Raw genomic sequence first — 21,901 nt, forward strand, 5'->3', positions numbered from 1 at the left:
ACTGGGCCAGGACACAGCACCCTGGACCCCAGGCATGCAGCACACTGTTGTGCAGAAAACAAAAAGATAGAGGGCCCGTTGTGATGGCTTAGTGGCTAAACCATCGCTTTGCACATGCTGGGATCCTATATGGGTGCTGGTTACTGTCCCGGTTGTTCTACTTCCCTTCTAGCTCCCTGCTTGTGGCCTAGGGAAGCAGCAAAGGATGGCTCAAAGCCTTGGGACCCTGCACTCACGTGGGAGACCCAGAAAAAGCTCTGGCTTCTGGCTCTGGATAAGCTCATCTTTGGCTGTTGTGGCCACTTGGGGAATGAACAAACGGACAGAAGATCTTTCTCTCTGTAAATCAGCCTTTCCAATAAAAATAAATAAATCTTTAAAAAAGAAGTGTTGTGGATGGAACCATATTTCCCATCCCCCCCACAACTGCATGCCAAAGCCCTGACCCAGATCCTCCTTTCTTATAAGACTCCCAGGCCTGTCAGATAAGGGCCACTTAGCCTTAGTTACCTCTAAAGGCCCTTCTCCACACGCAGTCACACAGGAGTCAGGGCAGAGTGGCAGGCAAGGAACGCACCTTTCAAATTGCGTACATTTACAGGATCATCTAAAAAAAGCATCGACAAAAACACTCACAGCCAATTTCTACCTCATCCCCGGCCACGGAGAGGTGCATATTTAAAGCAGCAAACGTTTACTGAAGGCAACCTAATTATGCCTGGCACTGGCTCAGTCTGGTTCCTCAGCCACACTTACTGGAGTGACCAGGTTCTTGGCTGGGACAGGAGGGAAATGGCCTGCCCTTAGTTTCCGTTCCCAGGCCACTGGTTTTTCTTCTGCTACTTGAATGCATGCCAACCATGTTTTCCTGAGCAGGCATGAGTGCACCCTGGCAACTAAAAACCAGTAGAGGCCTGGGGGCCAAGCGGGAGAGAATGAAACGTCAGCAGAAGAGCGTTCCCAGCAGGTGTGCTGGTCAGAAGGGCAAAGCAAGAGGGAAACTAAACCAGCTGCTTCTTTCACAACAGAGACATGATGAAGGGGTCGCAGCAAGGAATGAGCTCCACTCAAAGGGCACTCAGGGATGAAGAGCCGAAGGAGACACAGAAGCTGGCTCTCTCCTAGAAAGGCCCAGCCCTACCTTGGTCCACAGAACATGGACACAGACCCTGGGGGTCCTGCGACCTTTCTGCATCATCTCTTCACGCTTCTGCAGTTGAACCAGAGTGTGAGCAGAGTCCTGCTCATCTTATCCTGGGATCCCTCATATACAGCAGGTGCACAGGGACAATGGCTGGCCAGCCATACTCTTGCAGAGTAAACCCAACCTTGTTTATAGAGACAGGAGCACCAGAGAGGTGCAGGGGCAGAGTAGGCATTCAGTAAACTGAGGCAACTGAAGGAAGGTCTGGTGGAGAGGTTGGTCAAGGACCAGGACATAGGCTCCTGCCGAGTGCACATGCTCTGCTGGGGATGGGAAAGACTATGAGCAAAAGCACTGTGTTCTAACAGCCCCTCAAGCCCTCAGCCTTTACAAAAAATCCAGCTATTCCAGCCACATGATGGGGGAGGCATGTGACCGGAGCCAAGCTACAGAACGCCTCCCATTACAGTGTTTGGTCTGGTGTTGGGAGCACATGACCCCAGAAGCCAATCAAGATCCTTTCTGGGCCTGGCGGCATGGCCTAGCGGCTAAAGTCCTCGCCTTGAAAGCCCCGGGATCACATATGGGCGCCGGTTCTAATCCCAGCAGCTCCACTTCCCATCCAGCTCCCTGCTTGTGGCCTGGGAAAGCAGTTGAGGATGGCCCAATGCATTGGGACCCTGCACCCATGTGGGAGACCTGGAAGAGGTTCCTGGTTCCTGGCTTCGGATCGGCGCGCATTGGCCCGTTGCGGCTCACTTGGGGAGTAAATCATCGGACGGAAGATCTTCCTCTCTGTCTCTACTCCTCTCTGTATATCTGACTTTGTAATAAAATGAATAAATCTTTAAAAAAAAAAAAAAGATCCTTCCTGGGCTGTTCTGATAGAGCTGGGAAAGAAATGGGGGTAGAGCCCTTCCCTCAGAAAGCAGTCATGAGCCACAATTCCCTGCAGCCACCGCTGGGGAAGTCCGGGACAAACAAGTCAAACCCCAGGCCAGCTCCACCCTGCCAGTCATGTGAGTCAATACATCCCCTTCCTGAAAGGTGAGGCATCCTGACATGGGCTGGGATTGAGTCACTGGCAAGACTCAGCTGAGCTGATCAGGAGCCAGGAGCCAGGAGTTTCTTCCAGGTCTCTGATGTGGGTGCTGGGTCCCAAGGTTCTGGGCCATGCTCTACTGCTTTCCCAGGCCACAAACCGGGACCTGGAAAGGAAATGGAGGAGCCAGGATTAGAACAGGGACAGGAACTGGCACCCATATAGGATGCCAGCGCATGCAAGGAGAGGACTTTACCTACTAGGCTATCGCACCAGGCCCAAATAGATTTATTTCAACAAGTTGTTTGAAATTCCTGCCTTAAGCAAGGGTGCCACAGTGATATCAGGAATACACAATTTTTCACACTGTCAAATATTTAAAAGGTCCTTTTGCACTTTCTTCCACACTGATCAACAAGCAGATTCAGTCCACATTTGATCTACTGGGTCAGCCCCAGCTATTGCTTCACAGATTGACACCTCAGGTGGAGGGGGCTGAGGGAGCCTGAGGCAGACTTCCCCAAATCGATTCAGAATGCTTGCAGTGCAATCAGAGGTCCCTCCCCCACACCTGGAAATCCGGTCCAGGGGATCTGTGCAGCAATGCTACCGTTCTCTCTAAACGAGCGCACAGAAGACATGAGCTGTGTTACCTGCCACAAAACTCAAGATGCTGGATGCTTAGCCTCCTGCTCGGGGGCTCGTCCTCCCCTCAGATGACTGATGGCCTCAAAGTCTTCTCTGCTTCCCCACTGTCACCTCCCCAACCTTTCTCAGAACTTTACTCCTCTCCACTCCAAACACAGTGACGAAGGAGAGGCGGGGAATGTTGCTACCACCCTGTTCCCCCTCCTTCCTGCCATCACCCGGTCTGGCCAACCTGCCCGGCTCACCCTACTGGACACCACTCTAGAGCACCCACATGCTCTGCCCACGTGAGACCTGGTTCTGCTGCCAGCCCGCCCTGTTTCCTCACCTGTGAAATGGGGGTGACGGCACAGCCCAGAGGACCCCAGAAGCCCCTGTATCTCCAAAACACAGTAGCTCATAAGCACCTGAACCAGGCCCAGCTAGCTGAGCCATCGCCCTTCCGCCTCTCTATCTACTGCCTGCACATGAGCCGAGATGTGGCTCTGCAACACTCAGACGTCCTGAGTTATCTCTTCATGTTGAGCCTACCCCCCCACGCTGCTCAGCTCCTGCAGCAGACGCTTTAAAGGGAGGAATCACCGTGTGTCTGCCACCAACCACAGAGCCTTAACTTTTAAAACAAACAGCTTCTCATACCCGAAAAGAATCAGAAAAGTCTTTCATGGGTCTATTTTCACTTACAAGGTAGAAATTTCTGTGTTTTAAATTATCCAGCCAGGCCTGGCAGCGTGGCCTAGCGGCTAAAGTCCTCGCCTTGAACACCCTGGGATCCCATATGGACGCCGGTTCTAATCCCGACAGCTCCACTTCCCATCCAGCTCCCTGCTTGTGGCGGTCGAGGACGGCCCAATGCCTTGGGACCCTGCACCCATGTGGAAGACCTGGGAGAAGCTTCCTGGCTCCCGGCTTCGGATCCGTTGCGCTCACTTGGGGAGTGAATCACCAGACGGAAGATCTTCCTCTCTGTCTCTCCTCCTCTCTGTATATCTGACTTTGTAATAAAAATAAATAAATCTTTAAAAAAAAATTATCCAGCCAAAGGAGGCAGAAAAATTTGAGCCACACATGAACGCCCAGATTTGTATAGTCTGGCGATCTCGAGCTCCTTGACGGAGGAAGCCAGGCCTTAGAGCCTGGGGGGCACTCGTGATTCGCTTTCCTCCTGCAGCCCGAGTTCACCCCTGTCTCCCCTGGAAGAAGGCAAGGCTGAGCAGACAGTGTAGATGTAGACTTTCAGCTGTGCCTGCAAGTCTCTAAACGTTTCCACGTGGTCTGAGAACACACAGAACTAAGCTAAAGTTCCTAATCTTCAAAAACACATTACTGAAGGCCAGCACCGTGGTGGAGTAGGCAAAGCCTCATTTGTGGCACTGGCAGCCAATATGGGCATCGGGTCGGTTTCCAGCTGTTCCACTTCCATCCAGCTCCTTGTTAACAGTCTGAGAAAATAGTGGAGGATAGCTCAAGGCCTTGGATTCTTGCAATCACGTGTAAGACCAGAAGAAACTCCTGGCTCCTTGCTTCAGATCGGCCCAGGTCTGGCCATTGTGGACATTTAGGGAGCGAACCAGCACGTGCAAGATCAAGCTCTCTCTGCACCACCTTCTCTCTCTGTAACTCTGCTTTTCAGATAAATATACAATAAACCCGCTTCTTAATAATTATTATTAGCTGAGAGACAAACAGTTCCCACCTGTGGTTCACCCCTACACAACTTCAACAACCCCCAGCAGGGAGCCAGGACCTCAGCTGAAATCTCCCAAAAGGGTGGCAGGAACCCAGTCACCTGAGTCCTCACCTCTGCTCCCAGGGTCTGTGGAGCAGGAACCTGGATCAGGAGCGGAGGAGCTGGGAATCAGACCCAGGTACTCTGGGAACACTGATGACTCAACCTGCATCTCTACCACTAGGCCAAAGCTGCCCTTGTTGCTCATAACCTCGGCTTCTTCCCCTTGTCTACACACACTGAAGGGACTGACAACACCTCAGTGTGTACATAAATACACATGTACACACATCTTTCCCTGGCGAGAGGCGGCCAGTGCCTCCAGGTCTCCTCTGAGCTCTTTACACCTTCTCCCCTGGACTCCAGTCAGAATCCTTGACGGGCTGTGAGTCCAAGACAGAGGCCAAACATCCCTGTTTCCTGAACTGGCAACACCCTGCATGAGGAGGAGCTTGGGAAAGTGAGGGAATGAGTAACAGGACTGATAACCCTGGGTGTTCTTAAAGGAGACACAGCAGATTTTGCTGCTCTCTCCAGTCCTGGGCAGCTGGGGAGCTGGAAACATTCCACACCTTGATCTGGGTGCTTATCATACGATCTGTACAAAATGCATGAAGGAGCCTGGCGCAGTAGCCTGGCAGCTAAAGTCCTCGTCTTGAACACCCTGGGATCCCATATGGGCGCCGGTTCTAATCCCGGCAGCTCCACTTCCCATCTAGCTCCCTGCTTGTGGCCTGGGAAAGCAGTCGAGGACGGTCCAAAGCCTTGGGACCCTGCACCCATGTGGGAGACCTGGAAGAAGTTCCTGGCTCCTAGCTTTGGATTGGCTCAGCAAACACTGTCGTTGCAGCCTCATGGGGAGTAAATCAGAGGGCAGAAGATCTTTTTCTCATCCTATCTGTATATTTGACTTTCCAATAAAATAAAAAAATACAAAAAAAAAATCTTGAAAAAAAAATACAAAAGGGAGAGCTGTCTGAATGGGGACTGAGAGATGAGGAATGAAAGCCTCCTATTTGGAACCAGGCAGGCTCAGCTGCTTCCGGCGGAGTGAGGACAGACTGAACATGAGACCGTGGTGGAAAGGCCACAGTTCTTTCCCAATATCACTGGCTGCCAAACCACCATCCTGAAAGGCATAGTAAAATGACTGAGTCAGGCCAGCTCTCAGCAGCTGGTTCCTCTTTTCACTCTCCTTACAGAGAAGATAATCCCATTCATATTGTGTCCCCCCCAAAGATGGGTCATAAGGAAGTCAAGTCCCACCATAAGGATGCACCCCAATGTGTTTAACTGGTCCCTGCTCTGATCCTACTGATCCTTGCTGGGCTGTGCTCAGCCCCGCAGAAAAGCTTCTCCTGCCAAAAAGCCACAGCAATGGCGGAAGCAGGCTACTGACCCAAATGAGGCTCAGGAGATCAGCTAAAATCCATTATTCAGCTCTGGCCTCTGAACCAGGGAATCAAAATAGGAAAATGTCCAGCAACTTTGACAAAACAGCTCACGGCTGCCCTCCACTTGTACAATAAGCAGGGATGTACCCAAGCTGTTAACAAACAAAACGAATGCTGAGCTACTCTTTTTTACGCAGCAGAGCAACACTTGGCTCTCTGAGGGTTACCATAATATGGTACTTGTTCACTCAGAGTGTTAGAGCAGGAAGGAATCTTAACACTCATTTGCTCGATCCTCCTCAATATGGTGGTGAGAAAAAAAGGCCCAGCTGGTGGAGGCATTTACCCAAAGGTGCCCAGTTACAGTCAAATCGAGAGTCTGGGTGAAGAGTATCAAAGTCCAAGGCTCTGCTAGATCATCCATGGCAACAGGGGGAGCAGCCAGGGAGGGGGAAGCTGGGAGCTCAGCGAGGAACATGGCAAGGAGGTCTCAGATTTGGGGGAATAGGATAAAAAAAAACCTAGTATGAGATGAACTTGTAATGTATGGTCTCAGAGCTCACAGCCACCCAAGAAAAGTAACTAGCTCTGTCTCCAATCACAGCTGAGCACGAAGCGAAGATGAAATAATTCTGAAGATACCAAGCAGGAGGTTCTGCTGCGGGGCCAGGGAGGAGCTGGCTGTGACTCAGGGACATCTGTGTGACCTGTCCACTCTGCCTCTTACCTCAAAATAAGAATACTTCTTGTTAGAACAGCCGAGTGCTTCAGTAAGAGGCTCTGCAAACAGAGACTCTTGTTCAAGGCCATCATTTTAAGTTTTCCTTAGACTCATGCACCACTTGCCAACTACTACTAGAAACTTGGAGCTCCTTTCCAGTCAAATGCCTCTTATTTTGATCACAAATGCCCCAGTTGTGTAGCTGCTGAGAGAGCTGCATGAAGGACTCTGGGAAGCCTTTGGGTTTTTTATTTTCCCGGAGTGTGGACATTTCCATTTCAAGTGTGGAGACAGTTCATAGTTTCATAAGCCTAGAGTTTTGGGCCTGTTGTTTTCTCAAATTTCCTAGTGATTCCTGAAGTACGCAGGCTATGAGTCCACGGGACTCATGCTTACTGTGGCAGTGCCCTGCACCGACAGTGGACGTGCCACCACACACAAAAACATCAACCACTTGACCACTTACCACCACTTATATAAGACCCAGTCCTGGGACAGATGTACAACAGGGAGTATTCAGTATATATTGGTTAAAGGAAATTTCATCTGTAACTGCTCAATTAACAGGTCAGAAAAGGACAACTACATGAGCATTCAATGTGTTCTGGAATCAGGGAGGGGCCTCCAACCTGCACTGAGGACACCTGAGTTAACGAAGGGTGCAAGCCTGGGTACCAGCCCTGGGCAGACTCCCAGAAAGCAAACCAGGCACATCCTTGAGCTGAGGCTCTAAACTCTGACATCCTCAGCATAACAACAAAAAGGGTGGGACTCAACATACCCTAACAGATCCTCCCTGCTCTCCGCCATCCTCTCAGCGTCTCACCATTCTGAAGCTCCAGACTGCCTGCCACAGCTTGGCAAGATCAGAGCAGTGGTGTCCAGTGCAATGGCCTAGTAGCTGAATCTTCGCCTTGCACCCACCAGGATTTCATAGGGGTGCCGGTTTGTGTCCCAGCTGCTCCACTTCCCATCCAGCTCCCTGCCTGTGGCCTGGGAAGGCAGTAGGGAATGGCCCTAGTCCTTGGGCTTTTGCACCCATGTAGGAAGCCTGGAAGAAGCTCCTGGCTTCAGATCAACTCAGCTCCAGCCACTGCAACCCTTTGGGAACTAAATCAGTGGCTGGAGGATCTTTCTCTCTGTATAGTGTATCTCTTTCTCTGTGTATCTGCCTTTCTAATTAAAAAAATAATAATAATAAAATAAATCTTAAAAAGAAAAAAAGATCAGAGCAGTGGTTCCTGACTGAGGACTTTTAACCCTTCAGGGACATTGAGCAATAATGACATTCTGACTGTCATTCCTGGACCTGTGTGCTATGGACATCCGCTGAGGGGGTAGAGCCCGGAAGATGCTGTTGAAACAACCTTCAGTGCACAAAGACCATCTGAGATGGCAAGGCAGCAAGACTGAGCCACACTGCTCTAGACGTCTCAGAGAAACAGGCTGCCTGTGGAAGAGCATAGAAGCCAGGCTGGGAAGAGCACAAAGCAGCCAGACAGCAGAGAAGGGAGACAGGCTCTTACCCATCCCAGAAGTGCACCGCGGCCTCCTCTTCTCTCTCTAGCCTTAGTCCCTCTGTCCACAATGGGAGGCACTCTAAGGACCCCACCCCAGCTGTCCTCGTTACCCTGACCTATTCCTCCGCTGACACACAGCCCTGCTGAAGCTGACAGGGGAATATGAAATTGATCATGCATGAAGGAGTCAGGAGAACAGGAAAACACCAGACATGGCATCTACAGCAGGTTCTAGGAACTGGTGTGGAAGTACAGAAGGAAAAGTGTCACCTACAATGACAGCATCCCATATGTGGGTATATGTGTCCCAGCTGCTCCACTTCAGATCCACCTGCTTGCTGATACATCTGGGAAAAGCAGCATAGGATGGCCCAGCTGCTTGTGCCCTGCCCCCTTATACTGGAAGAACTCCAGCCTGGCTAAGCCCTGGCTACTGCAGCCAGCTGGAGAGTGAATCAGTAGATGGAAGACTTCTCTCCATGTTTTTCCCTCTCTCTTAAAAAAAAGTTTTAGCTTTGATTCTGTCTTTAGAGAAAAAACTTAATTGCTTTGTGCCTCAGTTTCCTCAAACACCCAGGTATTCTAACTCCAGATATGTTAAGCAACCTAGGACAGCACACAGCCTATGCACAAAATTCTTTTTTTTTAAAGATATACTTTATTTTTTTTATTACAAAGTCAGATTTATAGTGAGGAGGAGAGACAGAGAGGAAGATCTTCTGTACCATGATTCATTTCCTAAGCGGCCGCAACGGCTGGAGCTGAACCAATTCGAAGCCAGGAGCCTCTTCTGGGTCTCCCACGCAGATGAAGGGTCCCAAGGCTTTGGGCCGTCCTTGACTGCTTTCCCAGGCCACAAGCAGGAAGCTGGATGGGAAGTGGGGCCGCAAGGACAAGAACCAGCGCCCATATGGGATCTCAGTGTGTGCAAGGTGAGGACTTCTGCCACTAGGCCAGTTTAAAAAAAAAAAAAAACCAACTTTTTTTTAAGATTTATTTATTTTTTATTGGAAAGGCAGATTTCTAGAGAGAAAGCCCTTTGTTCACTGGTTCACTCCCCAGCTGAACTGAGCCGATCCAAAGCCAGGAACCAGAAGCTTGTTCTGGGTTTCCCACACGGCTGAAGGGCCCCAAGGCTTTGGGCCATCCTCTACTGCTTTCCCAGGCCGCAAGCAGGGAGCTGGATGGGAAGTGGAACAGCTGGAACATGACTGACATCCACATGGGATCCCAGCACTGGAAGGCGAGGATTTAGCCATTAAGCTATTATGCGGGCCCAAAATCTCTCAAATTTTAACAGGCACAGAAATCACGTGGGGAGCTCAGAACAAGGCAGGGTCAGGATGAGTCCTGAAAGTGTGTCTTTCTTTCTTCCTTATTATTATTATTATTATTATTTTTAAATTTGTTTGCTTATTTGAAAGTTATATAGAGATAGAGAGACAGAGAGTAAGAAAGATCTTCCATCCACTGGTTCATTCATTCCCTAAATAGTCAAAAGACCCAGGGCTGAGCCAAGAGCTTCGTCTGGGTCAAGAACATCATCTGGTCTCCCACGTGGGGTAGCCCAGGCACTATGGTCATCCTCTGCTGGTTTTCCAGGTCATTAGCAGGGAACCAGATCAAATGTAGAGCAGCCAGGGCTAGAACTGGCACACATATGGGATGCTGGCACTGGTCTAAGAGTGTGCACTTGAGACAATTTCCCAGATGTGACTGTACTTAGAGTGGTGAGGCTGTAATAGTATGATTCACTTATGTGGGAGACGAAGCTGACCCAAGGAGGAGGTGGTTTGCCCAGGATGACAAAAGCAGCAGGTGGCAGAGGTGGAAGGTGAGCTCAGGTGTTCAGACCCCACACCCAACACCTGTTACACTGTACATGCCACCAGCCACAAGCACAGAGATATACAGTTTTCCTCCATGCCTGCTCTGATTAGCTTGCTAGCCAGCTCTGCCCTCTAAGTAGGAAGGAGGGCAAGCTAGAATTACCAGCAATGGGAGAATCAAGTCAGCCAGATGCTCTTGTTAAGAACTTAAGTCATTCAATGGTTCAGCTAAGACTCCTTAAGAAGGGCCAAACGAACATAATGCTCAGCCCTCTACTAAGAGGTGGCCACAGGAAAGTATGACTGCTTAAAGAAAAAAAAAACTGTTCCTTGATAACTGGGAATTATCAGGACTAAAAAGCACATGGAACCAAATTAACTATCAACACACAGCTTGGCTCAGAGTTCTGGGCTGTGCTGCTCTAGTCTTGGCTGGGATATTCAGAGAATTCAGGTTTGTCCCTCTACACCCTAGGAGCAACATGAACGAATGGGAGCACAATCAGCAGAGGGTAACAAGAAAGGAACAGACACTGCAGGCAAGAAACCATCTAGGGAACTGCCCAGCTCAGACCAGAGCATGCAGGTTTGCAATCCAAGCACCAGCTGTCTCCATCTGTCATGCAGAGGGGGCATCATACCTGCGCTTCACGGTCCCAAGAGGCAGCTGTTTCCCAGCTGGCTGGGATTTGCCCCTGGCCTCCTGAATGCAAATCAAAGACTGTTCCCACCAACCCAGGCTGCTTCCCTATGAAGCTGCACTCCAGCAGACAGACCTCATACCAAGTAAGCAAGGCGATTTCACAGCCAGAGCTGCCCAAAGACAGGCTAGACTGATGTGTGGGAAGGTGAACATCTAACAAACCCTATCAGCAGAGGGGTTCAGCCGGAGTAATCACTTCACATTCCCCGCTGTGCAGGAAATGTGGGCACTGCATGAGATGAACTGGTCAGCCTCAGAGAGGAGTGCGTCTCTTCCTTCACTGTGTCCTGTGTGTGTCTTCCTGGCTGCTCTGTGATCCCCCCTGGGGAGAAGGTGGTATCTTAGCCATCCTCACACCCTGACTGTACAAGAAGCATTCACATCTGTGCACTAGGCACTCTAGCCCATCTCCCAAGAACCGTACAAAGAGCAGTCATCCCTTCTTAACAGAAGTTGAGAAGTAAGGAACTGCCACTTAGTGGTAAAGCTGGAAACTGACAGTCTTGCCCGCACTGCCATGCTGCCTTCCTCCTAGAAGCAAGACAAGTCTGCTGACTAGAGCCAAATGCCTTAATAACAAGCCACAACTATATTCAGTTAGGCCTGCTGTTTCTTGCTTCTACACTCAAATTTTCCTTCTAAATATAATCATCCATTTTCAAAATGACCAATCTGAAGTTGCTGGGCTTTGAATATCCTTTCACAGTCTTTTAAAGACAGCAGCACAGGGCCCGGCGCCATGGCCTAGTGGTTTAAGTACTCGCCTTGAACGCCCCGGGATCCCATATGGGCACCGGTTCTAATCCCGGCAGCCTCACTTCCCATCCAGCTCCCTGCTTGTGGCCTGGGAAAGCAGTCCAGGACAGCCCAAAGCCTTGGGACCCTGCACCCGTGTGGGAGACCTGAAAGAGGTTCCTGGTTCCCGGCTTCGGATTGGCAAAGTACTGGCTGTTTTATTTATTTTATTTATTTCATTACAAAGTCAGATATACAGAGAGGAGGAGAGATAGAGAGGAAGATCTTCCGTCCGATGTTTCACTCCCCAAGTGAGCTGCAACGGGCTGGTACGCGCCGATCCAAAGCCGGGAACCAGGAACCTCTTCCGGGTCTCCCACGCGGGTGCAGGGTCCCAATGCATTGGGCTGTCCTGGACTGCTTTCCCAGGCCACAAGCAGGGAGCTGGATGGGAAGTGGAGCTGCTGGGATTAGAACCGGTGCCCATATGGGATCCCGGTGCCTTCAAGGCGAGGACTTTAGCCGCTAGGCCATGCTGCCGGGCCCAAAAATAAATAAATTTTTAAAAAAATAAAAAAGCAGCACAGCATAAAACAATTCTGGGTAAGAGGACCAAGGTTACCTAAAGCTCTCCCTTGCAGCAGGCTGGCTCCATGCCAGGGCTTTGGACCGCTGGAAATAACCCAGACGCTGGCTTTGTGCCTCAGACCTCAGCAGCCAGCATCTCTGCAGGCTGTTCTCCAGCACCTTGCTCCCACACTTGAATCCAATTCTGAACAACCCCAGGTTTTCCTCAAGAAAACAAGGAGCTCAAAAGAATTCATGTTTAAACTGCCAAATAGAACCTATCTTGAGTTTCAAACCACATTACCAATATACTCTGGCAAGCACTTTAAAAAAAAAATAATTACTCCTTCTGCCAAATGGGGCAAAGAAAAGATTTTGTCATTTGAGTCAAAGGCGCCAGCCTGTTTGGACAGCCAACACACTGAGCCTCTGTGACACTCCATCTGTCTTAAGAAGTAAACTGAACCCCGTCTGGCCAGCCATTTCTGTGAACACACTGGAGCATCACCAAGGGAAATCCCACCACTCAGTTCCTGAGTGGGCTCAGGTTTTCCACCCTGGGAACAGGCGCCATTCAAATGTTGTGCTTTTTCAACCCGGTGTCTTGATTCCAGGGGAAGAAGAGGCCGCGTTCACTATAAATTTAACTTATTAAGATGTCTTCCCATGTACTAACATTTTAAAGTGACTTTATTAAACACGAAAGCACCACCCTGGCTCAGCAAATGAGCAGCACTTAATGAAGACATATTTCCTGTGAGCTCCTGGCTTCTCTGCATCCAACAGACATTCTCAGCTGAACCTGAATTAACCTGTAAATGAACTGATTCACATCCATAAATCCTCAGAAAGGCACCAATGTAGAGTATTTAAGGCACCCAGACTCCATTTCCCTAGGTAATAGAATTCTCTTGTTAAGCTAAAATATGATTCTGTCAACAAAGTGTTTTCATCTTTATTAAAAGAGAAAAAAGGGATACCTAAACCACCTACAGTAGATATTTCCTTAGTTATCATGTCTTGAAAAGAATCAGGGTGGGCACTGGAAATTAGCATCTTACGCTGGAATGCCTGGACTAGAGTCCCACCTCCACTACAGACCCAGCTTCCTGCCAATGAGCCTGGGAGGCAGCAGAGGACAGACCACCCATTGGACGATCTGAATGGAGTGCTGCTGGGTTTCTGCCTTCAGTCCAGCCGTGGTTGTTGTTACCATTTGGAAAGTGAATCAATGAGTGGAAAATCTCTCATTCTTTTCTTGATTCTCCCTCTTTCCCTCTATCATCCTAACTTTTATATAAATAAATATATGTTTATGTTTAAAATCTTTGATATTTGGTTTTCTTAGGGAAAAAAGTAGTGTCTGGAAAGGAACCAAAAAAACCTAAGTTAGGATGATTCTTGACAGTTCACATAGCATGAAATCCTGGTTCTCATCTAGCTTGATAATTAAACCAAAGTCTGATCAACAATAACTTTGTTAGAAAAGAAACAGGATCCACAATGAGTCACATTCTTTGCTACAAATCTTAGCTAATCTTCACCACAGCCATGTGAAAGCAGTATTATTTCATTATGGTTGATTTTTAAAAAATATTTATTATTTTTGTTGGAAAGGCAAATCTACAGAGAGAAGGAAAGAAAGAAAACTCCTCCGTCTGCTGGTTCACTCCCCAAGCGGCCACAATAGTTGCAGCTAAGCTGATCCAATCCAAAGTCAGCAGCCAGGAGCCCCCTCCAGGTCTCCCACGCAGATGCAGGGTCCCAAGGCTTTGGGCCGTCCTCTACTGCTGTCCCAGCTCACAAGCTGGAAGCTAAATGGGAAGTGGAGTAGCTGGGACTTGAACCAGCATCCATACAGAATGTCAGGCATGCAAGGTGAAGATTTAGCCACTAGACCATCCTGCTGGGCCCTGCGGTTGATATTTAAGTTCCTTAGGTGAAACAGACCACAACTGATACCTCTCTATCTTCTCGGCACCAATCACAGAACCTAGGACATGGAAGAGTCTATTGCATGCTTAAGAAGGAATACACACAAAACTGGAAAAAAAAAAAAAGTCTATTGTTTTAGTCTTTGGTATGAGAAATAAAGGTGGGCCACCAAAAACTTGAAAAAAAAAAAAAATACACGCATGACCAGCATGATGTTTATATTGGCTACTCCTCCTACTTGCAAGTCCTGCCGTTCTGCATGGGTGCCAGTTCATGTCCTGGCTGCTCTGCTTTGCATCCAGCTCCCTGCTTGTGGCTTACAAAAGCAGTAGCGGACAGCCCAAAGCCGTGGGACCCTGCACCCATGTGGGAGAGCCGGAAGAAGTTCCTGACTTTGGATTGGCTAGCTTGGGGAGTGAACCAGCAAATGGAAGATCTATCTCTCCTCTCTTTAAATCTGTTTTCCCAATAAAAATAGATGGAATGGGCCTGGCAGCATGGCCTAACAGCTAAAGTCCTCACCTTGAACGCGCTTGGATCCCATATGGGCGCCGGTTCTAATTCCGGCAGCTCCACTTCCCATCCAGCTCCCTGCTTGTGGCCTGGGAAAGCAGTCCAGGACAGCCCAAAGCCTTGGGACCCTGCACCCGTGTGGGAGACCTGGAAGAGGTTCCTGGCTCCTGGCTTCAGATCGGCACAGCACCAGCCGTTGCGCTCACTTGGAGAGTGAATCAGCAGATGGAAGATCTTCCTCTCTATCTCTCCTCCTCTTCGTATATCTGACTTTGTAATAAAAATAAATAAATCTTTTAAAAAAAAAGATAGAATGAATGCACAAATAAAGGGAAAGAAAATACATTAACAAGTATATATGCAATGAAATTTGTACTCAAGCCCTCTAACCGAAACCATTGTCTGGGACTCACCTACACACCACAACAATCTCTTCGAGGTTCCAAGGTTAGTTTCAAAGAGCAATTAATCATCTTTGCCATGCCCTGTGCTGTAAAGATAGCAAAGCCTGGTCTTCCTTCCCCTCTGCCGGCAGCACCATAACTGGCACAGGTAGGCATTTAGTGAGCTAAGTGATGACAAAGGCCAGGATGACACCTGCGACCATAACAGGAGTAATCAGAACACAGATGTCCACTTCTACCCGGTCTCTGAGTTACAGCCCCTCTCGATCCCTGTTGTCTTCTCTGTAAGACAGGAGTGAGAGTATACCCACAGAATGATTTGCAGTCATTCAACAAATACTTGCTGAGCATTAAACATGTACCACGTACCACAGTAGGTGCTGGGGACCCAGCAGTGAACACAACCACTATCTAGCCTCATGGAGCTCACAGTGCATGCTGAGACTGACACGACAAAGGAGTTGTGCCAACTTCAAAAGAGTGCACAATGACGACGTATTACCCCTTCTCTTTGTTTCTCAAAGTTACTGGCATCACCAGCCACTCAGTTTCCCAAGCTACAAACATCCTCAACTCTCCCCTTCATGCTGCCACTCCCACAACTGCAGTCATTGTGTGTCTTCTGATTGTCCTCTGAAACTCTCTGACAAGCATTATTTCTCCTCCAGTCCTCTGCATTCCTATTCCAGGCCCTTAGTGCCAACCTGTAATCATAATGGCAAACATTTATTGATCACTTACCATATGGTCAATACTGTGCTAAGAGCTTTCATGCATAACATACTTTAATCCTATAAAGAGAGAGCATCCAAGTTCCCTGGCAATAAGGGAAATCCAAATTAAAACATCAATGAGGTACCACCTAACGCCAGTAAGACTGGCCCACATGAATAAAAGCACCAACAACACTTGTTGGCGAGGTTGTGGGGAAAAGGGAACCCTACTCCACTGCTGGTGGGGCTGCAGGCTGGTACAGCCTCTATGGAAATCAGTATGGAGAACATTCAAACAACTCAAAATTGACATACCGTATGATCCAGCAATAGCACTCGTAGGAATATACCCAAAACACCTGTTTTATGAGAAGCCAACACGCACCCCTATGCTCATAGCAGCACAATCAGTAATTGCAAAAACATGGAAGCAACCGAAATGCCCATCAGCAGAAGACTGGATAAGAAAGCTATGGTTCATCTACTCCATGGAATATTACTCAGCTATTAAAAAAAACAAAATGCAGTTCTTTGTGGCCAAATGGGCCAAACTGGAAACCATAATGCTAAGGGAAATGAGCCAATCCCAAAAGGTCAGATACCACATGTTTGCGTTAATTTAAGAGGATATGATGTTATATAAAACATGTTATTTTATGTATATTATGTTATATGTTGTGTATAAACTAAAACTGAATTAACAATGAGGTGATCACAGAAGATGGTTAAGAAATTGCAATTGTTTTTAACATACTGGTTACTCAATACTATAACTATTAGTTACACAACGAAGTTAATTGTTGCTGAGGGTATGTTGGAGCCTTTAATTGATCGGGTTGATAATCTGATGGTTCGGCCCTCGGACCAGACAGGGTCTCCCCAGGAAGCTGAGGAACTAGATTGGACTATAAGATGTTAGACTCTATGTTTAGTTTATGCTTGCAAAGAGGGACTCTCAACTGTACTTGATCAGTGGATATGCAACAAGGTGGAACATTCCACATGGGGGGAGGGCGGGGGGGAGGGGTGGGCTGATTCCCAGTTCCAACGAAACTGTATCACATAATACAATGTAATCAATGAATTAAAAAAAAAAAGAGAGAGACCATCTGATTTGTACAGAAGGAATCAAAAGACAAGGTAACGTGATCCATGCACACAGCCAGTGAGTAATGTAGCCACAGTTTAAACCCAGCCTTATCCCTTATGGCCTTTGCACATGCATGTAGCACACTGGTTAAGGCATCACTTAGGATACACACATCCCAACATCATAATGCCTGACTGAGTCCTGATTTGGCTTCCAAGCCAGCTTCCTGCCAATGTGCACCCTAGAAGGCAGCAAGTGATGACTCAAGTACTTGGGTCACTGCAACCCATGTAGAAGACCCAGAGGGAATCCCAGGTTCCCAGATTGAAAACTGAACCAGTCCTGGTTGTTCCAGGCACTTGAGAACTGAAGTAGCAAAAGATGGCACTTGGTCCTGGCATGGTGGTCTAGTGGCTAAAGTCCTCGCCTTGCATGCGCTGAGATCCCATATGGGCGCTGGTACGTATCCCAGTGGCCCTGTTTCCCACCCAGTTCCCTGCTTGTGGTCTGGGAAAGCAGTCCAGGACAGCCCAAAGCCTAGGTACTCTGCACCTGCGTGGGAGACCCGGAGCAGGCTCTGGGCTCCTGGCTTTGGATAGGCTCAGCTCAGGCCATTTCTGCTGCTTGGGGAGTGAACCATCAGACAGAAGATCTTCCTCTGTCTCTCCTCTTCTCTGTATATCTGACTTTCCAATAAAAATATACAAATCTTAAAAAAACAAAAAGGAAAACAGCACTCTCTCCCGTCTCTTTGTTTTCAAATAAATGAAAAAACTGTACTCGTCCATTTTTGTTGAAACACTCTTTCAAAAACCCAAGCAGATATGACTTTGTTGTTGTTGTTCGTGTTCTTTAAGAGTTATTGATTGATATGAAAGGCCAAGTTATACAGAGAAGAGAGGAAGAGAGAGACTGACTCTTCTTCCACCTGCTGGTTCACTCCCCAAACGGTCCCACAGCAAGGCAGGATCAGACCAAAGCCAAGAGCTTTTTCTGTGTCTCCCCCATGCGTGCAGAAGCCAAGTACTCAGGCTGACCTCCATTGCTTTCCCAGGCGATTAACAGGAAGCTGGATCAGAAGTGGAGTGCTGGGACTCAGACCAGTACCCATATGAGTGGGCTGCTATGCTGGCCATTACAGCGTGGCACACCACACCACAGTACCAGCCCCATGATTCTGCTTTAAGACAGTCATTGGCTCCTGACCATCTCCAAGTCAAAGTCCAAAGGTTGTAAGGCCACCCTCCAGGGTTCTCTCTCTCCTGTCCTACCCACAGATACTAACCAGGAGGTATCTCACTGCTCCCAACACACCAAAGACCTTGCTAACCCATTTCCCATTCTCTTACAGCCTCCCTTACCCTTAGGCTCCACAGACACCTCCCCCCACTACACATCCGTGCCTCAGGCCCCTGCACAGCATCAGGTTTCAGCACTGACTGCAGGATTCTTTCTCCACTGTCCCCCTCTCCCCAGCACACACTTCCATATCTAAAACCTAAAATTCCTAGAGGAGGCACAGTGTACTTTGATGTCTGATTTTCAGGGTCTTGGCACAGTGGTAAATCAACAGGCAGAACAAGACAATGGTATACAGCGACAGTCACCTCACACCGAAGCACCACAAAAGAAAGGAGGGAGGCAGGCTCTGAGCCTCTGCTTGGGACACCTGTGTCACACTGGAGAGCCCGACAGCCACGCCTGGCTCCACTTCCAGGTCCAGCTTGCTGTTAACGTGCACCCTGGGAGGGGCAGCAGGCAATGGCTCAAGTACTTGGGTCCCTGCACCCATGTGGGAGCCACCTGGATTGAGTTCCAGACTCCTAGATTTGGCCTTGCTCAATTCCAGCTGTTGAGAACATTGCGACCTAGACGACAGCTCTGTTGGTCTCAATCTCTGACTCCCTTGTTCTCTCTCTGCCTTTTAAATACATTCAAAAAAAAAATTTTAAAGGAAGATTAAGTTCCAGGTGCTCCTGCCTGCTCAGGCAAACTCAAGAACACAGGTTAGCCCAGCAACGTGGTGTAGAAAGCTAAGCCTCTGCCTATACTGCCAGCACCCCATATGGTGCTGATTCAAATCCTGGCTGCTCCACTTCCAGTCCTGCTGCCTGCTAACGTGTCTGGAAAAGCAGTGGAGGATGGCCCAAGTGCTCAGTCCCCTGCACTCCCGGGGGGGATCCAGAGGAAACCCCTGGCTTCAGACTGACCCAGCTTTACAGCCATTTGTGAAATGAGCCAGCAGATAGGAAATCTGTCTCTCCTGTCTCTGTAATTCCACCTTTTGAATAATAATGAAATCCTAAAAAAAAAAAAAAAAAACACAGGCTGGTGCTCCTCTGAATCTGCAGGCAGCCTCTTGAGAGCCTCTTCAGAGCCAATCCAAGCACCCCTGAAACTGTAGGGGTTCAGCGGGGTCCAGCCCAGGGGCCCACAGAGCTGCCCTCCCGGTGGAAGAGGAGGTAAGCTGCCACCCTCCTCCACTGTTTAAGGGGAAGGGGGGACGTGCCAAAACACAGACTGGTCCAAACAGCCCTAATTACTGTTGCTGAAAACAAGACACTCCAGGCACAGAAAAACAGCCCGAGATGGCAAAACACAGCAGTCCTCTGGGTCTCCAGGGCACAGGCAACCACCAGACAAGGACACTCCTCCCAGGGCTCTCCACCCCTCCCTCCCTCCCTCCCTCCCACTCTCCAAAGAGCAGCCAGATGACGTGTTTAAAACTCAGCAGTTAGCATACAGTCAAGGTCCATCCGCACCACCTTTACTTCTTTGTACATGCTATGCACAAAAGTCCTCTTCCTATTTCTTAAAGCCAGCCAGCCTCTGGAGACTTTCCTCTGCTGGGCCTGCAAGGCACCTTTCCCACATTTTTCCAGAGCACACATTCTATTTCAAGAAGGAAGTTCCAACTTGAGCTTTCCCAAGCTGCCTCTCCCACTGGCACTCCTCACACCCCATCGCTGGCTAGCCCAACGCCCTCCTCTTCTTTAGAACTTATTACCACTTGTCATGGTTTGCTTGTGACTTCTACCCTGTGAAGGTGGAAGTGCTGTTTGGTTCATTCCTGCAAACACACTCCTCGAAGCAAGCACCCAGAGAATTCCCTGAGGGGCATCCTCAGGCCAAACTGCTTTATTCTTCTGTTAGAAAGAGCATTCACGAAACCCCTACTCTACAGGCTGGAACCTATAAATGCTGTTCCTTCCAGAAAGGCCCATTCACTAGCTCAAGGTCACACAGCTAGTCATTAACGGACTTCTGAGTCCATTCCTTATTTTGGGTAACTCCTGTGTCCCTGTTGTATCCGCCCCACTCTCAGGGGACACAGCTGACCCTGTGATCGACCAGCTGCATGCAACAAAAAAAAAAAAAAAAACAAGCATTCCTAAAGCCCTGTCTTACAGTTACCAGGGCATTTTCACATTCCTCTCCCTTGCCCAGAAAACTACACCGCAGCAAGTGAGGTCAGGGTGCCTGACCCTGAACCCTAGGAGTGGTGGTGGGGGAGGAATCTGGCCCAGCGAGGTGGGCAGGGAGTCCCATGTCGGTTGGTGAAGCGGTGAGTCACCAGGTGAAGGCTTGTGCCCACGGGAAACTGACAAGGCCAGGACGTGAAGCAACCCAAAGCAAATCCCAGAAGGCAAATTCTGGGTGATTGGGGAGCTGGTGGACGGGGGAGGAAGTGGGGAGAATCAGGCCCCTAGACAGAAGCAACTTGCTCAAGTTCACATAGCGCAGGAGCCGGGGCCCCCCTCCTCTGGCAAGTCCCCTTTTCTCTCCCATCCAGGAAGCTTTTCAAGGAGAATTCGGGGAGATGAAGAAGAGGTCAGAGTAGCTCACAGGACTCCGCCAAGGGGCCGGGGAAAGACAGGGGTGGGACCACACACAGGTTAGGTCGGCAGGCAGAAGTGAGAGCTAAGCCGGCGCTGGCGAGTGGGTGAGGCCCAAGGCAGGACGAAAAGGCGGAAGAGAGAAGAAAACAGGGCGGAGGGGACGACGGCCGTGCGATCCGGGCGGGGGGGGTCCTGCAAGGGCCTTGGCGGAGTGTGGGGGGCACTCGGTGGTTTTCAGAGTCCAGGGCTCCGGGAGACCCTGAAGAGGGTCCCACCCCCGGGGAGGGAGGGTTCCAGGGTCTCCAGGGTCTCCGCAGACCCCCGAAGCGAGTCGGACTAAAGTGAAGTCCGGTCCTCGGTGGGGGTGGAGGGGGGCGGGGAGCCTGTGGAGTCTGAAGGGACAGGGTTGCCTCACCGCGCTTGTTTTTGGTGCCGTGCTTCTTGGCGGCCGTCAGCTCCTGTTCGATTTTCTTCTCCAGGAACTCCTGCTTCTTACTTAGCATCTCCTCAGTGTCCCGCAGCCGCTGGATGGCCTCCTGGGGGGTCGGGCCGCCCTTGCCGGCCTTTCCCCCGCCAGCCCCGAACAGCTTCCCAAACACCGACATGGTTGTTGCTCGCCGCGCCGGCCTTGGCCGCCCGCTCCGGCTCGGCTCGGATCCGGCGCCCGCTCCCGGCCCGGCCGCTCCTGCCGCCGCAGGCCTCTCCTCCGCCTCCGCCCTGCAGCTGGGCCTGGCCGCACCACCTCCCACAGGCCCCCACGCCCGGCCAGGCCGGCGTCAGGGCAACGCGCCGCTGACTACAACTCCCAGCGGGCAAAGCGCCGGTCGCGCCTCAAGTCTAATGGAAAGGGGCGCGCTGCATGCCGGGAGGCTATAGTCTTCCGGCTGGAGGCGCTTGGCGGCGCGTCTTTTTGATATTGCTGAGTTCAAAGGGCAAAGAGGGCAGGCTGGGAAATGTAGTCTCCTTGGAACGTGTTCTGGAAAGCTGGAAGAACTGCAAAGAGCCATCAAAAATTAATAACGATTAGCATTGTGCTCTTCATGTGACCCAGACATTCTGAACAGGGCTTCCCATATATGATTCCACTGAATTGACGCAAGGAGCCTGCTACAAATAATACTACCCCTATTTTAGAGGTGAGTAAACCAAGACTCAGAAAAATTGAGCAACAGAGTAGCATAACTTGTTTTTAAAACATTTTTTTTTAAAGATTTATTTTATTTTTATTACAAAGTCAGATATACTGAGAGGAGGAGAGATAGAGAGGAAGTGGAGCTGCCGGGATTAGAACCAGCGGCCATATGGGATCAAGGCGAGGACCTTAGCCACTAGGCCACACTGCCGAGCCCTTTAAAACATTTTTATTGCAAAGTCA

At 49.6% G+C, this 21,901-nt stretch overlaps 1 protein-coding gene across 1 annotated transcript in view; it reads right to left on the bottom strand.

Moving 5' to 3' along the window:
* Positions 1 to 21,292, bottom strand: part of CHMP4B (charged multivesicular body protein 4B) — a 38,144-nt gene extending 16,852 nt beyond the window's left edge. The window contains exon 1 of the mRNA XM_004585734.3: positions 20,942 to 21,292. Within this exon, the coding sequence (XP_004585791.1) occupies positions 20,942 to 21,131 (190 nt within the window). The 5' untranslated portion in view covers positions 21,132 to 21,292. The remainder of the gene's footprint in view (positions 1 to 20,941) is intronic.
* Between the last annotated feature and the right edge of the window lie 609 nt (positions 21,293 to 21,901).

This window comes from Ochotona princeps, chromosome 22 (assembly GCF_030435755.1).
Source record: "Ochotona princeps isolate mOchPri1 chromosome 22, mOchPri1.hap1, whole genome shotgun sequence".
Classification (NCBI taxonomy): Eukaryota; Metazoa; Chordata; class Mammalia; order Lagomorpha; family Ochotonidae; genus Ochotona; species Ochotona princeps.